Source organism: Salpingoeca rosetta (genome assembly GCF_000188695.1).
Source record: "Salpingoeca rosetta unplaced genomic scaffold supercont1.37, whole genome shotgun sequence".
NCBI classification, from domain to species: Eukaryota; class Choanoflagellata; order Craspedida; family Salpingoecidae; genus Salpingoeca; species Salpingoeca rosetta.
In genome coordinates, this window is record NW_004754897.1 from 320,484 (window position 1) to 335,483 (window position 15,000).

Below are 15,000 nucleotides of genomic sequence, written 5' to 3' on the forward strand. Positions count from 1 at the left end.
TCCACCACTTCTGGAAGCGATACAACAAGGTGCCATGCGTGTGCATGATGTGCGTGCTTGTGTGCGCAGAATGTGTCGGTGTACGTACACGTGATTGGCGTGGCGTGTACAAGCGTGTGTGTTGTACCGTGACCGTGCAAGACATCCTTGTCGTGTTCTCTTCTCCCCGCTCACCGTTGATACCCACACTCCCGCTCACGACCAACCCGTCAACCTCCTGTATCCAATTCCCACTGCTGCAGGTGCTGCTTGACAGATTTGCGTTTGAGCGGGAGGTGTCGCAGTTGGAGGAGGAGAACGTGGAGCTTCGGACCATTCTCAAGCAATACCTCGACGGTGAGCAGGACGAGCACACATTTTGTTTTGTTTCGTTTTGTTTTGTGTGTGTGGTTGTGTTCTGTGTGTGTGGTTGTGTGTGTGTGTGGTTGTGTGTGTGTGTGTGTGTGTGTGTGCGTGTGTGCGTGTGTGTGAACATGTGGTGACTTCTTCACCACACGGGATGTGCATGATGCACGCAATGCCACACACACACAACTCCCCATGCGCACTCACTCACTCCCTTTGCACTTTTGCACTGTATTCTTTTGTGCTACTTCCCCTACTTCCCCTACTCCCCCGCCCCCTCGCACTCCAAATCATTTCAGGCATTTCTGTCAACGAGGAAGTTCTGGATGCAAACAACACCCTGCTCATCGTCAACAACAAGACCAGCGCTCCACTGTACGCGCTTGCTTGCTTGCATGCATGCAGTGCATGAGTGCCTTTTCGCCCTCGCCTTTGCTGTGGTGCATGTTGTCTTTCGGTGTTTCAGGGGCTCGTGGTTCTCCCGCCGCAGCTCACGCACGCTCACGCACGCTCACGCACGCTCACGTGCACATATTTTATTGTGCAGGCGTGGTGTACCGGTTGGGGATGCGCGTGTGCGTGGCGCTCGACCAAACGTGGTGGAGGCAGCAGAGGTCTCGCGCACATACACCCGCATGGCCACCAAGTAAAAAGCAGCAGCAACAACTGCACTCCTGCTTGCACTGAGTGTCCTTACCCCTGCATCAACTTCCCCTCCCCCTCCTCCATCAATGTGCTTGCCTTGCCTGCTTGATGCGAGCTTGATGCGAGTGTCATCACATCATGCGTTTGCACGCAAGCAGCACAACGACTGCCACCACCACTCGTAAAGAACAGCATAAAATGCCTGCATGTAATTTCTGGGGCAATTTCCGTCAATTTTCGATGGTGCCACACCCCCTTCCTGGCAGCCATTTTGTGGCCACTGCAACCAATACAAGCAAGTAAGCAAGCAAGCCGATCGACAGCACACGCACACGCACGCAGAGTTGAGGCGCATTTAGCTCTTCACACAAAAGACTTGTCTCGCTTTCTTGACTGTATTGCTCTCAGTCTCTCACATTGTTTCCTTCCTCCCTCTCTTTCAAGGCAACACTTGAGCCAGAACGCCTAGAAGAGTACAAGAACAACGACGACGACGACGACGACGACGACGACAATGGCGCGTTTTGTTGGGTCTTGTTCTGCTGCCGCCGTTTATGGCCTTGGACTGGTGGTGGCGCTGGTGCTGATCTCGTCGGGACTGGCGAGCGCGCAGAACGCGCAGTGTACGTACCGCCTGTACGAGGCCAACGGCGCGCTGCCGTGCGGCAACGCCGTGTTTTACCCGCCGGAGCAAGCCTGCTGCAACGGCGTCGTGCACAACCGGAACCTGCCCAACGCCGAGCCATACCGCTGCTGCGGCACGGAGTGGGTGCCGGATGACCAGTGCTGTGGCGGCAACCCGATTGTCCCCGAGTCGCCCTTTGATCCGGTGCGCTGCTGCCGCGGCGTGCAGACGTACGACTCCCTCGTCAGCGTGTGCTGTGCGGACGGCACGACGCTCTCCACGTTTGACCAAGAGTTTGCTTGCTGCCACAACCTGGTGACTGGCGAAAACCAGCTGTACAACACAACCTCGCAGCAGTGCTGTGCCGGCAACGTTTTGGCTTCGCCGGCGGCTGGCACTGCCCGCCTGTGCTGCCGCACAGCGTTCCGCACCTATGATCCGTTCAACGAGACGCTGGCTTGCTGCGAGACGCCGACCGGCTCTGAGATTTACGATCCAACCACCAGCATCTGCTGCAGTAGCGGGGTCGTGGCTGTGACCGACACGGCCACAGCTGCGTGCTGCGGTGACCAGACGTACAACACGACGACGCAGGTGTGCTGCGGTAACTCGAACAGCGGCTCATATGCCGTCTACACGGAGCGGGACAACCACGTGTGCTGTGGCACTGACTACGTGAACACGGAGCTGAACGTTGCCTGCTGCGGCAACAGGCTGTATCCGGCATTCTCCGGCTTTATCGAGTGCTGTGTGGACCAGGTGTACAACGAGCGCAAGCACATGTGTGTCCAGGACTTTTGCCGCTACTGCCCGCTCTTGAACCCAGACTGTGACAGCTCTGTCTATGGCGGCATGGCGTGAGCGCTGGTTCACTGAGGGAAACATTGCATGTCCGATTGTTTGTGTGTGTTTGAGTGTGTGTGTGTGTCTGTTTGAGTGTGTGTGTGTGTGTGTGTGTGTGTGTGTGTGTGTGTCTGTGTCTGTGTTTGTGTGTGCACCTTTTGTTCGTTTACCTTGCCCCACCTCCCAATCTCCTCCAATCCTCCGCTGAGTCTTCCTTCCTTCTTGAGTTCTTTCTCCGTCCGCCGTCGTTTCGTTACATTACAGGAGGCAACACTTTCCTGGACCCTTCTTGTTCAACCCCTTTATGTCACCAGTGCTCCCTGCATGCCATGTGCGTGTGCGTGTGTGTGTGTGTGTGTGTGTATCTTCCCAACTCCACCACCACCTCGTTCAGGCGTTCCACGATGCATGCAAGCAGCAGAAGAGGGCAGCCATCTCCGCCTTGCGTTACCGACACCATAAACTGCACAGTTTTGGCGTGATGCAAAATTAAAATTGTTTTTTGGCTACTTGTGCACTTGGGCCCGTACCTTGCATCACCGCACACAAAGCGCATTCAAGAAGCACACACACCCACACGTGGAACGTTGCGTGTCCAAGCACACACCACCACAACCACCACAACGCCAATCAACAACGAGCAGCCATCACACTCCCCCCCAACAACGCCTGGTCTCTCTCTCTGTCTCTCTCACTCCTCGAACCCCCTTTCTCCATCTTGCACAACACACACGACGCCCTTCATCAGCATCCCGGCCGAGCATCAACCGCGCACACACACACACACACACAAGGTGAGAGGCGAGCGTTACCACATGTTTCGTCCGTGTTCAGTTTGGTGCAACAATGGAGGTTGCATCGTGGCAACACAAGAAGCCCCATCCGCACCACAACGTTTTTGCTGCTGCTGTCCCCTGACACAGCCATCATTTTCCACGCAGACGACATCACTCTCACACAAGCACACAAGCCTCTCGTCTCTGACACACGCACACACACACTCACGCACGCTCACTCGCTCACACACACTTACACTCTCCCTCGTACACACACACACGCACACTCGCTCACACTCACACGTTCACGATGCACGCAGCAACAAGAGCCATGGAGCTGGATAGCCTTGACATGGCCGTGCTAGCGGGCGCGGCTGTGGCCGTCGCGTACTTTGTGTACACCAAGTTCCTGAGCGAAGACGCGCAGCACAGCAAGCGTGCCTCGACCGTGACCATGGGTGGCCCTTCCGGCGCAGCCAACGGCAGCGGCGGCGGTGCCATGAGCGTGGGCATCCCACAGAGCCCGAGCGGCATCGACGACAGCGACTTCCTGGCCAAGCTCAAGGCCACGGGGGCGCAGGTGGCCATCTTCTATGGCTCGCAGACGGGCACCGCGGAGGACTTCTCGCTGCGGCTGGCGCGCGAGGCCAAGCGGTTTGGCATCACCCCGCTGGTGGCGGACATCCAGGACTACGACATGGAGTGCCTGCAGACCGTGGCCAAGGAGCAGGAGAACACGGTGCTCCTCTTTTGCGTGGCCACGTACGGCGAGGGCGAGCCCACGGACAACGCGCTGGAGTTTTACAACTTCCTCAAGGACAAGGAGGAGAGCGGCGACGACTTTGACCTGACGGGCCTCAAGTTTGGCGTGTTTGGGCTGGGCAACAAGACGTACGACCACTTCAACGCCATGGGCATGTTTGTGGACAAGATGCTGGACAAGCTCGGCGGGCAGCGCATCACTGACCTTGGCCTCGGCGACGACGACGCCAACATGGAGGAAGACTTTGTCAACTGGAAGGAGCAGCTGTGGCCCGAGGTGTGCGCCCTCTTTGGCAAGGACCCGACAGACAGCGAGATTAGCTTCCGCCAGTACGAGCTCAGGCCCGACCTCATCAACAAGGACAAAATCTTCACGGGCGAGCCACACTTTTTTGGGTCATTTACCAAGCAGAAGCGCCCCTTTACGCAGAAGAACCCCTTTGTTGCGCAGGTGCGCGAGCGTCGGGAACTGTACGACGATGACGACCGCTCCTGCCTCCACATCGAACTCGACATTGCGGGCTCCTCCCTCAAGTAAGTGAGAGCTTGTGTGTGTGTGTGCGTATGCTTGTGTGTGTGCGTATGCTTGTGTGTGTGCGTATGCTTGTGTGTGTCTGTGTCTGTGTGTCTGTGTCTGTGTGTGCGCGCGCATGCTTGTGTGTGTTTGTGTGTGTGTGTGCACTTGTGTGTGCACATGCGCATTTGTGCACACGTACACGCCTGTGTCTCACCAACTCCAACCCATCTAACCTCCCCCTCCCCTTCATTTGCGCAGGTACACGGCTGGCGACCACGTGGCGGTGTATCCGAAGAACAACCCGTCGCTGGTGGAGGCGTTGGCTGCGCGCCTCGGCATTGAGCTTGACGAGCTGCTGTACCTCAAGGCCACGGACGAGTACGCAAAGAAGCAGACGCCGTTCCCATGCGCGTGCACATTCCGCACGGCGCTAACCCACTACGTGGACATCTGCGCGCTGCCCGGGCACAACATCATCCAGGAGCTTGTGCAGTATGCGCAGGATGAGGAGGAGAAGAGCCGACTGCACCACCTGGTGACGAAGGAGGGCCGACAAGAGTTTGTCAAGTACATCCACGACGACCTCCGCACCGTCCTCGAGGTGAATCGACAGAGAACAGCAACCACCACCGCAACAGCTCTTTTGCTTGCTTGGCAACTGTGGTAGTGTGGGTGGTATTGTATGTGTTGGCACGACTGCGTGGATGGTGATGATGAAGGTTAAGTCGATAGACTCGCACGTCCGTACACTTGTACGCCCGCACTCGCCGTCTTGTGTATCTTGTTTGTGCTGTTGTGTCGCTTCTCCGCTTGCCCTGCTTCTCCGCTTGCCCCACTTGCCTCCCCCTCTCCATCCTTTGTCGCAACAGCTCCCTATTCCCCCGCTGCTGTGTACATGTGCAGTTTCCTTGGGGGTCATAGTGTTGCGCAAACCAACACGCGTTGTTGTTTTCTTCTTGGCTCGGCTCTTTCAGTGTCCACTGTTGCTCACATCACAGTGAGCTGTGAGCTGTGCAGTGGGCACAATCAGCCCAGCTACACTTTGGTTGCAGTGACGGTGCTCGTTGTGATGGCTCCGTTATGTGTGTCATCGTGCTTCCTCGTCACGCTGCCCGTCCCTTTCATTCCTTCCATTTGCTTCCTTCCCTACTCTCTTCCGCCGGATCCCTTACCCAGCATACTTCTGTTGTCGCTTTTGCCATCGTGTCGCTCAGCTCACCGTTTGGTTTGTTCCCGAATTGCTGTGTGCAGGCTTCAAGTCTGTCGACGTCCCCGCCGACCACCTCATTGAGCTCCTGCCGCGGCTCCAGCCAAGGTGCTGTCATGTCAACCTCATTGATGAGAAGGTCCCCGTCTTTGTCAGGCGATCAACCTTCAGGTGCGTGCGTGTGTGTGTGTGTGTGTGTGTACAACCTGTCGCCCTCACCGTCGTGCATGCAGCGCGCGTGACCCAAACTTACACCAACGTCTCCCCTTCCTTCCTCTCACCTTCCCAAAACCGTCAACATATACCGCCCCCCCCCCCTTTCCTATTCCTAACCACAGGCTGCCGTCCAAATCCCGCATCCCGATCATCATGATTGGCCCCGGCACGGGCGTTGCGCCCTTCCGCGGGTTTCTGCAGGAGCGAGAGGCCCTCAAGGCCAAGGGGAAGACGCTTGGCGATGCGCTGCTGTTCTTTGGCTGCCAGCACGAGCACAAGCACTACATGTACAGGGAGGAGCTGGAGGAGTTTTTGGAATCGGGCGTCCTGTCCGAACTCCACTCGGCATTCTCCCGTGACCAGGTCAGTTGCTGCAGGGATGTTGTGGTTGTTGCTGCTGTTGTTGTTGCTGTTGCTGTTGTTGTGTGCGTATGCGCATGTGCCTGGCCTTTGTCTGACCTGTGTGCCGACCCTCCCTCCCTCGTTCTCACGCATCACCCAAACGATTCCTCCACACACACATACCCACCATCCAACAGCAACACAAGGTGTATGTGCAGCACCTGATGAAGAACAACGCCAAGACCATCTGGAAGATGATTGACGCCGGTGCCCACATTTACGTCTGCGGGTGCGTTGCGTGTTGTTGCTGTTGATGGCGTGCATACAAACGCACACCATGTGATACTGTGTGTGTGTGGGTGTGGGTGTGGGTGTGGGTGTGTGTGTGTGTGTGTGTGTGTGTGTGTGTGTGTCGTTCGCTTGCACTTCGTGCATTTTGCCTGACGCTGCGTCTTGCGAGTTTGTTTCTGCTCACCAAACCTCACCACGACCTCTCCACCACCGTGTTTTCCTGTTGTCACTTGTTGTCTTGAACAGCGATGCGAAACACATGGCCCGTGACGTGCACCGCGCCCTCGTCGAGATTATCAAGGCGGTACGAACCACGACAAACAGCACACGCATGATGCTCTTGTCAGCAACACACACACATGCACATGCATATGCACACACAGCACACAAACAGCACACGCATGATGCTCTTGTCAGCAACACACACACACACATGCACATGCACATGCACACAAAAACAGCACACATACACACACACTCTCTCTTTTCACCACCTCTCGTTGATCGACTTGTGCTTACCAATGTCAACCCCATACACGTTGCCCTGCACACAGGAGACAAACCTGAGCACGCAGGATGCGGAGACGCAGCTCAAGACAATGGCGCAGCAGCGTCGCTTCCAACAAGACGTCTGGTCGTAAACACACTCTTGAACCCCTCCCCTTCTCCCCCTCCGCCCTCTGCCCTCAATAACTTTGAGGTCGGGTGGCCTGTTGCACCAACCCGTGTTGCTTTCGGACTCGAAAGTCTGACACCTCTTTTCTTCCTTTCATTGTTATCGCTCCTGCTTCTGCCTCGCATTACTTTGCATATGCACTTTCTCCTCCTCCTGCACCTCCTCCCTCTTCTTCTGCTTTATAGCTCCTAGTTGTGATTACATTACCCATTCGCTTTTGTCTTGTTGATGTGGCAAGGCTCCTCTCTGATGATGTTGCGGCAGTGTCCATGCGTGTCCCCATACATGCATGCCCTGCTCCCCCGTACATGCATGCTCCCATGTTCGATTGCTTCATGTGGTCGTTTATGGTCGCTTGTTTCGGATCAAAAACAGCAGCCATGACGCAAAGAGAGATGAGACGCGCCAAGCGAGGCAGATGCGCACGGGTGCGAGAGCACAGCAAACTTCTGCGACAACGCGAAAGAGAGAGGAATCAGGACATGACGGAGCGAATGAGGTATTGCGTGCACACAGAGGGCAATGAGACAGACACCACTGCCAACGCTTGACTCATCTGCGAAGTAGTGCAGCTGCTGCAAGCGCTCCCGTTGCAGCGCCGAGAATGAAGATGAGAGCAGCGTGGTGACAGCCGAGGGAAGGGGTCTCCTCACCAACACTTCCAGCGGCAACTTGGACGCGAACCTGCACCATTGCTTCTTGCGCGCGAACCGCATCAGCCTTGCGGCGCACCTCCATCAGCCTCTGGCGCAGGTCCTTCTGCCACAGTCTCGTCGTCGTCCTTTCATGCAGTGGCGGGTTGTTGAAGGCGTTGTAAGCATCCGCCACCAAAGCCACCTCAGAGCATATGTCGGCGAGGATGGTGTTGGCACCGGCAGGCTCAGGGTCTGAGCCAAACAGGTTATGCACGGCTGTGTCGATGTTGTGGCGCCCTTCGACAAAGTGCAGCTTGTGAAGCAAGCCGCGCTTGAACAAGCCCAAAAAGTTGTTGTCGCGGTTGTCGACGGAAGCCATGGGCGTGAGGCAGATGTCCACCAGCTCGCACACTTGCAGCAGCTTCTCGAGGTCAGCGAAGTTGCGGTAGAACCGAGACCCTCGAAGCACCACAATCAGGCCCGTGCGGTCGTAAATCTTCTTGTGATCAGCCAGCAGCTGCACTGTCGATGTGACGTGCTTGATGTCTTCGTCACGGAGGTTGCAGAACGCCAGATTCAGGCACATGACGCTGTTGTCTGGGATGTCGTCAATCCACTTGGTTCGCACGTCCTCCGGCAGAGAAGAAACCGGCGGCAGCTGCGCGATGTGGAAACGGGAGGATGTGTAGCGCCCAGACAAGTCGAGTGTTCCCCAGGCCTTGAGCGTAGACGTGGGTGAAACGACTTCCGCAGAATCTGCTTCTGTCGCGGTTGTGGGGCCACTGCGCATGTACTCATCGCCGTCGTCATCCGCCACTCCCACATGACCTGCACCTGCGTGGCGCGTGAAGAAGCTGGCCGCAAGCCTCTGCAGGCGCTCTGGCAAAGGTGCCACCAAATCCTCGACATCAGCCAGCAGCAGGTCCGTGGGCCGATACAACTTCATGTATGGCATCAAGGCCTTGTAGGTTGGGCCGTCGTTCCTACATACGTCCTCCATCGCTTGTGAACGACTGGCTTGTGACATGTCTCCAGGTCTGTGGGATGTGGACATGGGCGGGAGTGTGAAGATCAAAAGTTGAGGGGAGTTTCTGAGATGTGACATGATGACGTCATTTCAAAACGAGCGCTCTTGTTTGATGTCGTGATTGTTAAGGTTGAGGAAAGGATTGGCCACACACAACACACACACACACACACACACACACAATGCACAGATGCACACACATGAACAACACACACACACGGGTTATACAGTCTGATTGGGGTTGGAGCTGAGTGCGGCCTGAATGGCAGAGCACCAATCTGTAAGCGCCGCGTTTGAGCACTCGTGCTGGCGAAACACGAAGGTTCGCCCGCGACAGGCAACACGCAGGTCCTTTCCGTCGCGAGCCAGCTCAGCGGAGCGCACGGTTGACAGCGGTATGCGTCGCTGCCGAGCCGTCTCTTCTGGGCCTTTGCTGTACACCAAGTGGGTGCCTGCCTCAAGGAAGACCCAACAAGCGTGAAAGGATCCTCGCCACCGCCTTCGCTTCTGCAGCCATCCAGCCATGGACTGGGCAGGCTGCTGCAGCCCACGGTGCTGGCGCACTTCATCTTCTTCGCCCCAGTCATGCGCACCGTTTCCTCTTCTCGCCTGCCGCAGTTCTTCTTCAGCCGCGCGCGTGTGTGGATGGTCTGGGCCAAGCGTAGCCGTGAAGGCATCAAGCGCTTGCTCAAAGAACACGCGGGCCCGGTCCATGCGGCCTTGCTCCGCAAACTCCGCGCCAATGCTCTCGAGTGTCAGGGCTGTGGTCGGATGCACCTCCCCCAAAGTCGCTACCTGGATCTCCTTCGCCTTCTCGAAGCACTGAATCGCCTCGGCATGCTTGCCCATCTTGCTGTATAAGTTGCCCAGACCCGTACACGTGCTTGCCATGCTGGAGTGCTTCTCCCCCAGCACCGCCGCCTTGATCGCCCTTGCCCTCTCGTAGTACTTCATGGCCTTACTGTACTCGCCCATGTCATCATATGCGGCGGCGAGGTTGTTGAAGGTGTATGCGGTGGTTGGGTGCTCCTCGCCCAGCGTCTGCAGGTGAATCTCCTTTGCTGCCTCCAGGTGGTCAATGGCCACCCCGTACTCGCCAATCTCGCTGTGGGCGTTGCCGAAATCGCTGAACGACTCGGCAGTATCCGGGTGCGTTGGACCCAGCGTTTCCAACCGAATCGCTTTCGCTGCTGCGTAGTACTCAATCGCCGTGTCATGCTCGCCCTTGCTGGAGAGTGCATTCCCGATACCCTTGTATGCAATGGCTGTGGTCGGATGCTTCTCTCCCAACGTCTCCACGTACACCTTCCTCGCCTTCTCGAAATGCTCAATTGCCCTGTCGTACTCCCCCTTGCCAAAGTACACGTTGCCGATGTTGTTGTGGGTGTTGGCTGTGCCCGGATGCTTCTCTCCCAGCGCCTCTAAGTTGATTTCCATCGCCTTCTCGTATTGCTTGATCGCGCTGTCATATTCGCCCTGTGCGTAATACACGTTGCCGATGTTACTGTAGGTCTGCGCTGCGCTCGGGTGTTTCTCTCCCAGCGCTTCCGACGTGATGGCAAGGTCCTCCTGGTAGTATGCGATTGCCTTGTCGTACTTGCCCTTGGCGTAGTATGCGTTGCCAAGGCTGCTGCAGACTGCCGCCGTGCCTGGATGGTTGTTTCCCAACGTCTCTGCCTGGATCTGCTTCGCCTTTTGGTACAAGTCTATTGCCTGGTCAAAGTCACCCTTGTCGTCGTAGGTGAGGCCGAGGTTGATGTACGCGTCGGCCGTGCTCGGGTGCTTCTCCCCCAGCGTCTCCACGTAGATTGCCTTTGCCTTCTCAAAGTACTCTCTGGCCTTGTTGTGCTCACCGAACTCTCGCAGCACCAGTCCAACTTGGCTGCACAGCGCCGCGAACACCTCTGTGTCATCTTCACCTCGCGCCTGCATGCCCTCCACCGCAGCCTCCGCGTTGTCCAAGCACCACGCGCGCAGCTGGTCCTTGACGGCCTGGTTGACTGCGCCAAAGCCGCCAGCCCATGACTCAATCGCATTGAAGATCATGTCCTTGTCGTGTGGGTTGAATGCTTCTGCTCGCTCCGCTTGCACGCGCACTAGCGTGTCAGTGACAGCTTTGTAGTTCTCACAGATGGCGCCTTCCAGTGCCTGTTGCTCGCTGTTGGGCAGACGGATGTCGACCTCAGTGCCCTCGTTGCTGATGCCACAGAAGATCTCCCACAAACACCACGCGCGTGTCAAGGGAACAGGGTCTTGCCACGGCATGAGCACCAGCAGCACGCGTCCAATGTTGGCAATCGACTCCTTGAACGTCGTGCTCCACCTGCGGGTGTGGTGGGGGAGGGTGTTGTGGTGTGGAGGGAGGTGGGAGAGGCAGCGTGTAAGGGGTGGGTGTGTCCAAGAAATGGGGAGGTGCAGAGGTACCAAGCACACACAGTTGCACACATCCACAGACACACACACACACACACACACACACAAACACACACACACACACACAACACACACACACACACACACACACACACACACACACACACACACACACACACACACACACACACACACACACACACACACACACACACACACACACACACACCACTCTTGTGGGAGGTTGGCCGTGACGTTGGCGTTTTGGTTGTTCATGAAGAGGTCAAACCAGAAGAACACCGGCTTGCTGTCGTCCTTCGTTGCTTGCTCCTCTGCAAACTCGAGCAAGACATTGAGCACGTCTGCGATCTTGTACCGCCATGCGTGCGACACAAACACGGTGGCCTTGCCGACACTTTCAGGCGACTGCTTTCGCAACAGATCAACGTAGGCGCAGCTGGCGCCGTGTGTTCGGGGAACCACAAGCTGCTTGCAGGCATCCGCCGTCGTCATCTCATTGTGCGTGTCGGGGAACTGGCGCTTCAGGTCTGCAAGGAAGGCCTTGATCGCGTCCACGGACACGCCATCCGTGAGCCGTTGCTCGTTGTCGTCGGCCATAGTGGTTGGTAGTCGCGGGCTGCAAGATGGTTGCAATACTGACTCGGGCGTATGACATGCCCTGGTGATTTTGTGTTGCGTCTGGCGTGGTATGGGAGGATGTCTACTATGTCACACATTGTCACATCTCACACATGAACACGCTCTACAGGATTGATGTGAAAATGATGTGACATGACTTGGACTGCTAATGCAACAACGATTCTAAGGTACCGGCAAAGCCTCTCCACACATACACACACACACACACACACACAGACACACAGACACACAGACACACAGACACACACACAGACACAGACACACACACACACAGACACAGACACAGACACAGACACACACACACACACACACAAAGCTACAACGTGTCCTGCGGCGGGAGGATGACTTTGGGAATAACATCGCCGTTGCGGGATAGCAGCACGCCTTGCTCGTACACGGTGGATGAAGGGTTGCCATCGGGGACCATCTTGCTTGCAGGCACGCTGACACCCCAGTGCAGCAGCGGGTATTCCAGTCTCGGCCCGAACGGCGGTGGCGTTGTGCTGCTGGACACGGCGTTAAGCTCACGGCCAAGGCGGCGCACCAGTCGTGCCGTTCTCGCATCCCGAACACGCGCGCCACCTCCGCTACCACTGGCACCGCCGCCGATGCCCGCGTGTGCAGCCGATGGCAATGACGACGATGCTGGCGATGGCGATAACGACGATGACGACGACGACGACGACGGTGGCAGCAGCTGCTGGTTGAGGAGGTGCTGGAGTGGGGCCGGCATCACGGCGGCGGTGCGCGTCCAAAGATGTCCATCAACAGCGGTCGCCACCATGTGCTGCGTCGCCAACACGCGCTGCAGTTTGTCGCGTCCCGCCAGCCAACGCGTCAGCAGTGCCGGCGCAGCCGCGCTCACTTCATGGCGAATCTGCTGCCGCCACGCACCTCGACACCGGGCGCCAATCAGTTGGTGGATGTCGCTATCACAGCGATTGCGGGCAGACCCGGACGGTGGTGGCGTTGATGACGACACCAGCGTTGCCGCTGTCGATGATGGTGATGGTGATGATGCGAACGATGTCGAGGTGGCAGCGGGCTCACCGTTTTGCGTGTTGGTTTCAGTGGCTGTAGCTGTTGCGGCAGTGGCACTTTCGTCTGCAGTGCCATCACTGCCATCATGTACTGCCTGCTCTGTGAAGGACAGGAGAGCGAGCAGCATCTCGAGCGCAGTAACAACACCGCGCTCGCGCGCGACGAGGGCGCACAACACCTCCACCGGCCAGCGTGCGCGGGGCGGAAGGCAGCACCACTCCGTCCACAGCTGTGCGAGGTCGCCACCACGACGAAGCCACTGCACAACGCGCTTTTGCTGCTGCAGCGCCAGCAACACACGCACGTGCGTGGGGTCATCGTCACGGGTGAGCTGTAGAGCCTCATCCCAACACCCGCACCACAACAGCAGGTCCCGGACAAAGTCAAAGCCCGCGGCCGCGAGGAATGACTGCTGTTTCACGATGCGCCACACACGCGGTGACAGCACGGCGGTGACAGGGGTGCTTGCAGGCAACAACGCCGCGCGCTGCTCAGGCGACAACTCACCTGGAAACATGGCCACGAGCTCTTCCAAGCTCGCATGCTTCTTGTTGTTGGTTTGAGTTTCACCACCATCATCGTCGTCATCATCATCGTGCAACAGCACATCGCTACCACCTTCCCTGCTGATGCTGTTGGTGCGATCCCAGTCATGCGTTGAGGACTTGCAGCCATCACCACTGCCACCGCCCCGGACACCATCACCGCCCTGATCGCTGCTGCTCTCAACGCCCTCTTCGTCTTGTGACAGGTCACGCATCGTCATTGTGTCGAAATCCATCACGTGCGAGCAGAACGCATTGGACTCGCGGACACGAGCGCCGCCAGCACACTCAACGCTGTCGCTGCCAGCGCCACCGCTGCTGCTGCTGCTGCTGCTTTGGCCGTGCTCACTCGCATCACCGACACTCGCATCACCATCACGGTTCCCAGCAGCATCATCATGTCCAGCGCTGTTGTTGTTGTCCTCGTCGGTACAGTACAGGGCGAGAGAGAGGTTGAGGTACTCTCGCAGCGTGCGCCGCTCGCGTGTCATGGCGTTTTCAAAGGCGGGCGCCTGTACAATGCACGACAGGTAGCGGTACCACGTGCGCGTGAGGGCGAGCGAGTCATCAATACTGGCGGTGAGGGCCTCCTCGACGTTGTGCGGCAGAATGCGCGGGTACGACTCGACGCAGAGCGGAACAAACCGCCGGACGTCAATGGCGCACAGGTCTTTGAGGAATTCGAGGAGGATTGGGGTGGACACCTGCGCCAGCATGGCACGTGCGGCGGGGATGACCTGGTCGTCCAGCATCTGTTTGACCACGCGGTCAAGGGCGTCACGCTGCTCGCTCGCGTCCGAAATGAAATTCGTCAGGCTGTGGATGCATGGCCGCCAGTGGCGCCTGTTCAAATGCACGGCAACCGTCTCCATGTCCACCAAATCGCCGTATCCGCGCAGAAATGCCTGCATGCAACGCATGGGGTCACCGCTGTTGTTGTTGACGTTGTTATCGTTGGCGTTGTGGTTGCTGGTGTAGTTGCTGTCGCGGTGATGTGGTGCTGTTGTCGCTGATGATGTGGACGGGTGCTTGGAAGAAATAGACGAAGAAGGCAAGGTCGACGACGATGCTGAAGATGACGCTGACGATGAGGAAGGCGAAGGTGAGAGCACCACATCCGACACGACAGCGAGTGTCATGAGCTGCTGAACATATGCAAACGCTGAGCGTTTTTGTTTCAGCAGCGCCATCAGTCGTTGCCGCAACGGCACTGACGATTCTGCGTCCTCATCCTCGCCAAATGCGGGTGCAGCCGCGGTGCCTGCAGGCATGTCGCCGATGTCACCAACCGCTTCTTCGCTGCCGTTTGCACGCGTCGCACCAGCACCAGCAGCGGACAAGGTGTTTGCACCATCGCCATCCTGGTCGCCATCGCTACCGCAGGCCGGCACAGCGGCCGTGAACACATCCACAAACGTGTGCAGGAGGCGCTGTGTCTCTGCGTTGTCGAGCCTGTCAAAAGCGTCGTCCATGC

General features: G+C 57.5%; 6 protein-coding genes across 6 annotated transcripts in view; 3 read left to right on the plus strand and 3 right to left on the minus strand.

Moving 5' to 3' along the window:
• PTSG_13112 (uncharacterized protein) overlaps window positions 1-1,298 on the plus strand; it is a 6,089-nt gene extending 4,791 nt beyond the window's left edge. The window contains exons 14-17 of the mRNA XM_004988201.1: window positions 1-29; window positions 243-336; window positions 645-720; window positions 893-1,298. The exon at window positions 1-29 is cut by the window's left edge and continues 93 nt beyond it. Of these exons, the coding sequence (XP_004988258.1) occupies window positions 1-29; window positions 243-336; window positions 645-720; window positions 893-995 (302 nt within the window). The 3' untranslated portion in view covers window positions 996-1,298. The remainder of the gene's footprint in view (window positions 30-242; window positions 337-644; window positions 721-892) is intronic.
• Window positions 1,271-2,967, plus strand: PTSG_13113 (uncharacterized protein). The gene is made up of 2 exons (XM_004988202.1): window positions 1,271-1,289; window positions 1,435-2,967. The coding sequence occupies exon 2, from the start codon at window positions 1,505-1,507 to the stop codon at window positions 2,474-2,476; it is 972 nt and encodes a 323-aa protein (XP_004988259.1). The 5' UTR covers window positions 1,271-1,289; window positions 1,435-1,504; the 3' UTR covers window positions 2,477-2,967.
• A 46-nt stretch (window positions 2,968-3,013) lies between these two features.
• On the plus strand, window positions 3,014-7,744 carry PTSG_10876 (cytochrome P450 reductase). The gene is made up of 8 exons (XM_004988203.1): window positions 3,014-3,252; window positions 3,555-4,530; window positions 4,772-5,114; window positions 5,728-5,891; window positions 6,059-6,299; window positions 6,476-6,567; window positions 6,816-6,873; window positions 7,124-7,744. The coding sequence occupies exons 2-8, from the start codon at window positions 3,566-3,568 to the stop codon at window positions 7,208-7,210; spliced, it is 1,950 nt and encodes a 649-aa protein (XP_004988260.1). The 5' UTR covers window positions 3,014-3,252; window positions 3,555-3,565; the 3' UTR covers window positions 7,211-7,744.
• A 53-nt stretch (window positions 7,745-7,797) lies between these two features.
• On the minus strand, window positions 7,798-8,880 carry PTSG_10877 (uncharacterized protein; the record flags this gene model as incomplete). The annotated part of the gene is made up of 1 exon (XM_004988204.1): window positions 7,798-8,880. One exon carries the CDS (start codon window positions 8,878-8,880, stop codon window positions 7,798-7,800), a length of 1,083 nt encoding a protein of 360 aa, XP_004988261.1.
• Window positions 8,881-9,129: 249 nt separating this feature from the next.
• On the minus strand, window positions 9,130-11,898 carry PTSG_10878 (mbre TPR repeat protein; the record flags this gene model as incomplete). The annotated part of the gene is made up of 2 exons (XM_004988205.1): window positions 9,130-11,230; window positions 11,510-11,898. 2 exons carry the CDS (start codon window positions 11,896-11,898, stop codon window positions 9,130-9,132), a joined length of 2,490 nt encoding a protein of 829 aa, XP_004988262.1.
• A 358-nt stretch (window positions 11,899-12,256) lies between these two features.
• PTSG_10879 (uncharacterized protein) overlaps window positions 12,257-15,000 on the minus strand; it is a gene marked incomplete at both ends in the record, with an annotated part of 11,812 nt that continues 9,068 nt past the window's right edge. The window contains one exon of the mRNA XM_004988206.1: window positions 12,257-15,000. This exon is cut by the window's right edge and continues 130 nt beyond it. Within this exon, the coding sequence (XP_004988263.1) occupies window positions 12,257-15,000 (2,744 nt within the window).